The sequence below is a fragment of the Melozone crissalis genome, unplaced genomic scaffold, assembly GCF_028551555.1.
Source record: "Melozone crissalis strain CALT ecotype California unplaced genomic scaffold, PUWL_Pcris_2 ptg000079l_1, whole genome shotgun sequence".
Taxonomy (NCBI): domain Eukaryota; kingdom Metazoa; phylum Chordata; class Aves; order Passeriformes; family Passerellidae; genus Melozone; species Melozone crissalis.
In genome coordinates this window covers 5,542,289-5,552,402 of record NW_026535856.1, presented here as the reverse complement: position 1 = coordinate 5,552,402, position 10,114 = coordinate 5,542,289, and the positions used below count along the sequence as shown (strand labels likewise).

Sequence of the window (10,114 nt, the reverse complement as noted above, 5' to 3'; positions counted from 1 at the left end):
CTAGTTTGGGGGTTTGGAGTCTTTAGTCTCTATTGGTGGAAATGGGGGAGATCTCGGCAAAGGGGTCAAGAATGAGGTCAAGGGCTGAGATTTGGGTAAAGGTTCTGAGATTTGGGGATAAGAGGGGCTCAGGCACGGGCGCTGCCACCACCGGCATGGTCAATGTAAGCAGCAGCAGCCCAAGCAGCACCAGCAGCTTTGGCACAGAAATAGGATCCGGAATCCTCATCCTTGAGGTTGTTCATGGTCAGAGTCACCGAGCTCTGTCCGTTGTCCCTGGAGATCCTGAACTGGCCCTTAACCGAATCTGCACAGTTGGCGCTGCCACTGCTGTAGACCCCTGCGAGCCACTCCAGCCCCTGCCCGGGTCTCTGGCGGACCCAGTGCATGGAGACACTGCCAAAACTGAAGCCAGACCCTCGGCAGATGAGGCGCAGGGACCCCCCGGGGGGCTGGAGGTCCCCCCCGCACTCCAGCAGGGTCACGGCCGCCCGGAGCCCTGCAGGGCAAAGGGGAGTTTGGGATGAGGCCAAAGCTCAACCCTTGACCCAAACCCTGAACCTTGGCCCCAAATTTGGAGCCTGGGAGTTCATCATCCTCCTGTCAGGGCGGTCCCGCCCCTTTTTACAGCAAGCCACACCTACTTTGACCCCACAGCCAATCAGGTTTCTCATCCTCATCTCTCCCCTTTGTCCCGTAGGGCTCCGGGCGGCCGTGACCCTGCTGGAGTGCGGGGGGGACCTCCAGCCCCCTGGGGGGTCCCTGACGTTGCTGTGCCGCGCATCTGGGTTTGATTTTGGCAGTTTTGGGATGGGCTGGATGCGCCAGAGACCCGAGCAGACACTGGAATACATCGCCAGTATCAGCAACAGTGGTGGCAGCACTGACTACGCGCCATCGGTCAAGGGCCGGTTCACGATCTCCAGGGACAACCGGCAGAGCTCGGTGACGCTGACCATGAACAATCTCAAGGTCGAGGACTCCGGATCCTATTTCTGTGCCAAATGTGCTACTAGTGGTTATGGTGGTGGTGTTGCTGGTTTTAGTGACAATTCCAGCAGTGGCCCCAGCCCTATGACGGTCACTAGATGTCTCCACTCCCAGTCATCCTTCCTCCAGAGCCCAGCTTTTCTCCCAAGTGTTAAAGAGTTTCCCCCAAACTCCGCCCCTGCTGCCTACACTCTACACTTTAACTCAATTTTGCCAATTTCACCAAAATCTCCCCTAGCTCCCTGGGCCCTGATTGGAGGAGGCCTGGACTGGAGCCCAGGGGTGAAGATTTGGGGCCAGTGGTTGAGTTTTGGGGCAGGAGCAGGGGAGGGTTTGGGGTCTGTGGCCACTGATGTTGCAAATGGAGTGAAAAGGTCAAGGAGTGCGTCAAGAAGAGAGGTTTGGGATGAAAATCAGAGCTTTAGGGACAAAATGAAGGGAGTGGGGCAAAAAGAATGGCCTGGAGGCAATCACCAATATTGTCACCATTGTTACCAGCAGCCCAGCAACCACTACAATAAGGTATGGCACAGAAATAGGATCCGGAATCCTCATCCTTGAGGTTGTTCATGGTCAGCGTCACTGAGCTCTGCCCGTTGTCCCTGGAGATCCTGAACTGGCCCTTGACTGAATCCGCATAGCCGGTGTTGCCACCAGTGTTGGTGATCCCTGCGACGAATTCCAGTCCCTGCCCGGGTCGTTGACGCATCCAGCCCATCCCAAATTGTCCAAAATCGAACCCGGACCCTCGGCAGAGGAGTCGCAGGGACCCCCCGGGGGGCTGGAGGTCCCCCCCACTCTCCAGCAGGGTCACGGCCGCCCGGAGCCCTGCGGGACAAAGGGGAGAGTGGGATGGGAAACCTGATTGGTTCAGGGCCGCAAACTGGGAGGGTCAAGGTTGATAAAGTATCGAGACCCACCTGGGATAAGGATGATGAACTCCAAGGGTCCCAATTTGGGGCCAAGAGTCAGGATTTGGGTCAAGGGTTGAGCTTTGGCCCCATCCCCATCTCCCCTTTTTCCCGCAGAGCTCCGGGCGGCCGTGACCCCGCTGGAGTGCGGAAGGGACCTCCAGCCCCCCAGGGGGTCCCTGCGCCTCCTCTGCCGAGGGGCCGGGTTCAGTTTTCGGGAGCTACGACATGTTCCAGGTCCGCCAGAGACCCGGGCAGGGGCTGGAATTCATCGCGTGGATCTGCAGCAGTGGTGCTTACACCAACTACGCGCCGTCGGTGCAGGGTCGGATCACGATCTCCAGGGACAACGGGCAGAGCTCGGTGACGCTGACCGTGAACAACCTCAAGGATGAGGATTCCGGATCCTATTTCTGTGTCAAACGTTACACCAGTGGTTGCGGTAATGCTGCTATGCTTATGGTGTTTATGGTTGTTGTGGTCCCAAGCCCTCTCCTCTCTCTTCCCAAGCATCACAGAATTCTCTGATCCTTCCCCAAAATCCTGGCTCTTTTTCTAACATCTCAGATATTTTCCCCCAAACTCCACCATCACTTCCCCAATTCCCAATTTCCTCTAATTTTCCCCATTCCTCCCCAGTCTGGCCCTTCCCCTCCGTCCCAGTGCAGAATGGGGATCACTCCGGGGCCCTTTGCACACAACGCTTTTTGTGCAGCCGGCGCTCTGCCGCAGCGCCCCGAGGCTGAGTTTCCCTTTGCCAAACACAGATGTTCACAGTGACCAAAACCAGGAACTTTCTGTTTCCTTTCCTGCCCCGGCCGGGCCCTGGCAGCTGCCGGGGAGGAAGTGGGGGGAGGCTGCGGAGCCCCAGAATCGCGGCGTCTTCTCCTCCCTCCCTCCCTTTGTCCCACCTGGGGCTTCACTGCTCCCTCAGCGGCCGCGGTGTCTGGGGCTGCTCCTTGGGGCTGGGCTGGAATCCTCTCTGGGAGCTATGGAGAAAAAACCATTTTTTTAGCCAAAAACACATGAAAAAATTGGGGAAATTGAATTTTTCCACAAATTTTCACATTGATCCCCAGCCAAGGGCTCCATGCTGAGAGAAGCAGAAGGGTGCAAGGGTGTAGTCACCTGGAATGTTCCATTGGTCAAGGGCAGGGTCAGCACGGTCAGGGACAGTCCAGGAGCCAAAATGGCCCTGAATGGGCCCCGAGCTGAGGTGTGGGGCCAGGAGCTGAGAATGTGGGGCAGGGCCAGGGCAGGGTTGGGGCACGGGGACAGTAATGGGGTCAGGGGCTGGGGATTGGGGGAAGGGGCTGGGGAACGGGGACAGGGGGGACACAGCGATAAGGGTGGGGTCAAAACCATCAGCAGCACCATTACCCCAACCAGCAGCAGCAGCTTTGGCATAGAAATAGGATCCGGAATCCTCGTCCTTGAGGTTGTTCATGGTCAGCAGCACCGAGCTCTGCCCGTTGTCCCTGGAGATCCTGAACCGGCCCTTGACCGATGGCGCGTAGCCGGTGGCTCCCCCAGTGTTGATCCCCGCGAGCCATTCCAGCCGCTGCCCGGGACTCTGACGGATTCATGACATGTCAAAATTCCCGAAACTGAACCCGGACCCTCGGCAGAGGAGGCGCAGGGACCCCCCGGGAGGGTTGGAGGTCCCCCCCGCACTCTAGCAGGGTCACGGCAGCCCGGAGCCCTGCGGGACAAAGGGGAGATGGGGATGAAGGAAAAAATCCACCCAAATCCTAATTCCTGCATCCAGATCCTGATGTTGGCCACACACTGTGTCACTTTGTTCTCCTCCCCATCCTGCTGGCCCTCCCAGGTGGGTTGACGTCCCTTTTGGCATCTGGTCACCCCCAGCCCAGCCCACACCCGGATCCGGGGCCTGATCTCCATCTCCCCTGGAGATGAGACCCAGGCAGGGGCTGGAGTGGCTCGCAGGATCAACACTGGTGGCAGCACCGGCTACGCGCCATCGGTCAAGGGCCGGGTCACGACCTCCAGGGACAACGGGCAGAGCTCGGTGACACTGACCATGAACGACGTCAAGGACGAGGATTCTGCCACCTATTTCTGTGCCAAATCTGGTTATGCTGGTGCTTGGGGTCCTGGTGCTTATGGTGAAGACCCCAGCGGTGGATCCACGCACCCATCTCAGCGTCCCCAGCTGTCCCCAAACCCCCAACATTTCCCCCAATCCTCAGTCCTGGGCCCATCCCCGCTTGGGGGTCTCTGTCCAAATCCCCACCAGGATGGGGCTGTGGGGATCCCTCTGGAGCCGTTTGGTTTCCCACCATCGCTCTCCTCACTGGGCTGTGGCATTGGGGAGGTGCCGGCGACTCACGGCCCCAGCAGCACACACAGAACTCAATGGCGCCGCTCACCGCGAGAGGTTTGTGGCCAATCACACAAAGCAAAGGCAGATTGACACGGTAGGGCTGGATCTGGGACGTCCTCGTCAGTTTTTGGGAATTTGGTTTGGACGTGGAGCCCAGAGCTGAGGTTTGGGGCCAAGAGCTGAGATTGGGGCAGAGCCAGTTCAGAGCTGGGACACGGCGACAGGAATGGGGTCAGGGGCTGGGGACTGGGGGAAGGGTCTGGGGAACGGGGACAAGGGGGAAACAGCCATGGGGATGAGGTCAAAACGACAGGCGTCATTAGCAGCAGCATTGTTATAATAACCCCTGGAACAGAAATAGGATCCGGAATCCACGACCTTGAGGTTTTTTCACGGTCAGCGTCACCGAGCTCTGCCCGTTGTCCCTGGAGATCCTGAACCAGCCCTTGACCAACGATGCATAGAAGGTCCTGCCACCACTGCTGATCCCCGCGAGCCACTCCAGCCCCTGCCCGGGTCTCTGACGGACCCAGCTCATGGACTGACCCCCAAAATTGAACCCAGATGCGCGGCACAGTAAGGTCAGGGACCCCCCTGGGGGCTGGAGGTCCCCCCGCACTCCAGCAGGGTCACGGCCACCCGGAGCCCTGCGGGACAAAGCGGAGATGATTAAAAATGAGAAATGTGATTGCTCCAGAAGGGGAAAAGGTGCGTGTGCTCCAGGAAAAAGGGGTGGAGCCCACCTGGGAGAGCCAGCAGGAGCAGCAGGACCTGGAGCCAGGGGGAGCTCAGGGCCAAGCCCGGGATGTGCCGGGGTTGGGGTCCCGGAGGGGTTTGGGGGTTTTTAACGTGGTATTGCATTTGAAATCAATGTGGAACACTCAGGAAAAGGTGTCCAATTAATTAATGAGAATATTGAGTTAACTTGCAGATTTTGAGGAATGTCAGGATACCCGAAAAAATCTGGTGGAGATTTGGGACCAAACCAGTGATGTTATGAGTGAAATTGGTGAAGATTTGGGGATGGGGGAGCAGCCGTGACCCTGCTGGAGTGCGGGGGGGACCTCCAGCCCCCCGGGGGGTCCCTGTGCCTCCTCTGCCGGGGATCCGGGTTCAGTTTCGGCAGTTTTTCCATGCAATGGGTCCGACAGCGACCCGGGCAGGGGCTGGAATGGGTCGCGGGGATCAGGAGCGATGGTGCTGACACTGGCTATGCGCCATCGGTCAGGGGCCGGGTGAGGATCTCCAGGGACAACGGGCAGAGCTCGGTGACGCTGACCATGAACAACCTCAAGGACGAGGATTCCGGATCCTATTTCTGTGCCAAATGTGCTGCTGCTGGCAATTGGGGCGATGCTGCTGCTTATGCTGAAGACACCAGTTGTGGATGCACCCCCGTCCCCATGTCCCCCCTGTTTCAGGTCCCCAGAACCTTCCCTCAAACGTTACCCATTGACTCAGATCTTGACCCTTTGTCCCCAATCTCCCCCATTTGCCCAATGGTCAGCACTGACCCCAAACCCTCCCCTGCTCCTGCCCCACAACTCAACCATTGGCCCCAAACCTTCACCCCTGGCTCCAGTTCCGGCCTCCTCCAATCAGGGCCCCGGGAGCTGGGGGAGATTTGGGTGAAATGGGCAAAACTGGGGAGACAATCGAGACTAGGGGAAGGATGGGGCAAAGTCTGGGGGAAAATGGTGAAGATTTGACACAAAGGACTGGGATGCCGGGGAAGGATCTCTGGGCATTGGAGACATTTTTTGACCAACATGGGGGTGGTCTGCTAACAGAATTTTCGCCAATAAGAGCAGGACCAGAAAAACCATAATCATTATTGCTACGTTTGGCACAGAAATAAACAGCGGAATCTTCGTCCTTGACGTTGTTCATGGTCAGCGTCACCGAGCTCTGCCCGTTGTCCCTGGAGATCCTGAACCGACCATTGATTGATGGCGCGTGGTGGGTGGTGCCAACACCATTGATACTTGCGAGGTATTCCAGCGTCTTCCCAGATTTCTGGCGAATCCAGAACATTCCATAATTCCCAAAATCGAACCCAGACCCTCGGCAGAGGAGGCGCAGGGACCCCCCGGGGGGCTGGAGGTGCCCCCCGCACTCCAGCAGGGTCACGGCCACCCGGAGCCCTGCGGGACAAATGGGAGATGGGGATGAGGAACCTGATTGGTCGAGGGCCTCAAACCAGGCGTGGCCATATGGAAAATGGTGTGGGACCCACCTCGGAGGGCCAGCAGGGGCAGGAGCACACACCTGCTCCTCCCAACCGGTTCGGGAGGGATTCCTCGGAAATGAGTAGTAAGAACCTGTTTATTTTACAGGCACAGCACCCCCCAGCACAGAAAATAAACAACACCAGATGACGCCACTCCTTCATTGCTCTGAAAAAGATGACAAATTCAGAAAGTCTCTCTCAGGGGTGGTCGCTCTGTTATCAGTCCCTCCGGTGCTGGGGCAGCTGCTGCAGCCACAAGGTGCAAACTCTCAGTGTTTCCCAGGTCCTAGTCCAGAGCAGGTCCAAAAAAGGGAAAGGAGAAACAGTCCAGGGAAAATTCTGATTGCCAGGTTGAACTAACTAAAGAGCAGGAGCAAAAAGCAAGAGCAAAATAAGCCCTGCGTACTGCCCCGTCTCTGTGTGCCACCGACTGCTGGGGGAGTGAAAAGCTGATAACAAAATAAAAGGAAACAGAAACAAAACAAATCAAAACAAAATATTCTCTCTTAGAGCCATTCTTGAAGTCACAGACCATAATATCCAGCATAAAAAGAAAAATTACTCGGGAGGCAAGCAACGTAATGACACCCTAGGACAACAAGGAGTCAACAACTGGACCAAAGGCCAAGCTTTGGGGCAAAACTCGAGAGTTTGGGGACACAATGATGAGTGCGGATCAAATACCAGAGCTCCAGGCCATGGCCAGCACTGTCACTATAAGCACCAGTAGGCCAACAACCGGTACAAGAAGATTTCATGCAGAAATAGGATCCGGAATCCTCGTCCTTGAGGTTGTTCATGGTCAGCGTCACTGAGCTCTGCCCATTGTCCCTGGAGATCGTGACCCGGCCCTTGAACGACGGCGCGTAGCAGGTGCTGCCACTGCTGCTGATACTGGCAATGTATTCCAGCCCCTGCCCGGGTCTCCGGCGCACCCAGCCCATTCCAAATATTCCGAAACTGAACCCGGACCCTCGGCAGAGGAGGCGCAGGGACCCTCCGGGGGGCTGGAGGTCCCCCCCTGCACTCCAGCAGGGTCACGGCCGCCCGGAGCCCTGCGGGACAAAGGGGAGATGGCGATGAGGGAACAAATCCACCCAAATGTTGATTCCTGCATGCAGATCCTGATGTTGACCCCAAATTGTGGAACTATCTCATCCTCCCGATCCTGCTGCCCCTCCCAGGTTGGTCGAGGTCCCTTTTTGGATCTGGTCACCCCCAGCCCAGCCCACGCCCGGATCCGGGGCCTCGTCCCCATCTCCCCTTTGTCCCGCAGGTCTCCGGGCGGCCGTGACCCTGCTGGAGTGCAGGGGGGACCTCCAGCCCCCCGGGGGGTCCCTGCGCCTCCTCTGTCAAGGGTCCGGGTTCGATTTTGGGGATTTTGGAATGATCTGGATACGACAGAAATCTGGGAAGACGCTGGAATACATTGTGAGTATCAGCAGTGGTGCTTACAGCGACTAAGCGCCGTCGGTCAAGGGCCGGGTCACGATCTCCAGGGACAACAGGCAGAGCTCCATGTCCCTGACCATGAACAACCTCAAGGACGAGGATTCCGCATCCTATTTCTGTGCCAAACGTGGTACTGGTAGTAGTTACGGTTATGATAGTGCTGCTCTTAGTGACAGTTCTGGCAATGGTCCCACCCGCCATGATGGTCACCAAATGTCTCCGATCCCCGCAGATCCTTTCCCAATATCCCAGACCTTCTCCTCAGATGCTCACCACTTACCCCCAAACTCTGGCATTACTGCCCCAAAATCCGACTTTCTCCCAGTTTTTCCCATTCTAACCAAATCTCCCCCAGCTCCCTGGGCCCTGATTGGAGGAGACCTGAACTGGAGGCCAGGGGTGAAGGTTTTGGGCCAATGGTTGAGTTTTTGGGCAGGAGCAGGGGAGGGTTTGGGGTCAGTGCTGACCATTGGTGCCAATGGGGGAGATTTGGGACAAAGGGTCCATGAGTGAGGTTTGAGGGGCAAGGGTCTGGGATTGGGGAGGGGGGGGGACATGGAGACGGGGGTGGATCCACAAGTGGTGTCTTCAACATAGGCAGCAGCATCACCCCAATTGCCAGCAGCAGCAGATTTGGCACAGAAATAGGATCCCGAATCCTCGTCCTTGAGGTTGTTCATGGTCAGCATCAACGAGCTCTGCCCGTTGTCCCTGGAGATCCTGAACCGGCCCTTGAAGGATGGCGTGTAGCCGGTGTAAGCAGCATCGTTCCTGATACCCGCGACCCACTCCAGCCCCTGCCCGGGTCTCTGGCGGATCCATTGCATGGAAAAACTGCCGAAACTGAACCCGGACCCTCGGCAGAGGAGGCGCAGGGAGCCCCCGGGGGGCTGGAGGTCCCCCCCGCACTCCAGCAAGGTCACAGCTGCCCGGAGCCCTGTGGGACAAAGGGGAGATTGGGATGAGGGAACAAATCCACCCAAATGTTGATTCTTGCATGCAGACCCTGATGTTGCAAAAAATTTGGGACCCTTGGACCTCACCATCATCCTCCTGCAACTCCTGCCAGTCATTCCAGGTGGATCCCACACCCTTTTGCTGGAATGGCAGCGCCCACTTTTAACGGCACAGCCAATCCATCCCCTCATCCTCATGTCCCCTTTGTCCCGCAGGGCTCCGGGCGGCCGTAACCCTGCTGGAGTGCGGGGGGAACCGCCAGCCCCCCGGGGGTTCCCTGCGTCTCCTCTGCCGAGGGTCCGGGTTCTATTTTGGGAGTTTTGCCATGCAATGGGTCCGTCAGAGACCTGGGCAGGGGCTGGAGTGTCTCACAGGGATCAGCGGCAGTGGTTCCAGCACCTTCTACACGCCGTCGGTCAAGGGCCGGTTCACGATCTCCAGGGACAACGGCCAGAGCTCGGTGACGCTGACCATGAACAACCTCAAGGACGAGGATTCCGGGTCCTATTTCTGAGCCAAACGTGACATTGGTTATGCTGGTGGTGATGCTGCTGCTGTTTTTGCCTTCACTTCTGGTGGTGACCATGATGGTCATGAAATTTCTCCAATCCCAGTGATGCTTCCACCAAGTTTCAGCCCTTCTAAAACCTCAACCATTTTCCCCCAAACTCTGCCATTGTTGCCCCAACTCTGTGCTTTCCTCCAATTTTTCCCATTTCTCCCTAATCTCTTCCAAGTCCCGGGCCCTGATTGGAGGAGGCCTGAACTGGAGCCCAGGGGTGAAGGTTTGGGGCCAATAGTTGAGTTCTGGGGCAGGAGCAGGGGAGGGTTTGGGGTCAGTGCTGACCATTGGCACAAATGGGGGAGATTTGGGACAAGGGGTCAAGGGCTGAGGTTTGGGGGGAAGGGTCTGGGTTTGGGGACTGGGGGCTCAGACAGGGTGAAGCCAAAACTGGCATGGTCAATATGAGTAGCAGCAGCAGGCCAACCAGCATTAGTAGATTTCCCACAGAAATAGGATCTGGAATCCTCGTCCTTGAGGTTGTTCATGGTCAGCGTCACCAAGCTCTGCCCGTTGTCCCTGGAGATCGTGAACCGGCCCTGGACTGATGGCGCGTACTCGGTTAACCTCCATTGTTGTTGACACTCGCGACGTATTCCAGCCCCTGCCCGGGTCTCTGGCGCATCCAGCCCATCCCAAATTGTCCAAAATCGAACCCGGACCCT

At 57.5% G+C, this 10,114-nt stretch overlaps 1 gene segment (V, D, J or C); it reads left to right on the top strand.

The window, feature by feature from the left end:
- The first annotated feature begins 155 nt into the window (after window positions 1-155).
- Window positions 156-2,036, top strand: LOC128946348 (Ig heavy chain V region 914-like). The segment is given in 3 exon segments: window positions 156-164; window positions 658-1,080; window positions 2,019-2,036. Coding segments are annotated over 3 exon segments (450 nt in total).
- The last annotated feature ends 8,078 nt before the right edge of the window (window positions 2,037-10,114 follow it).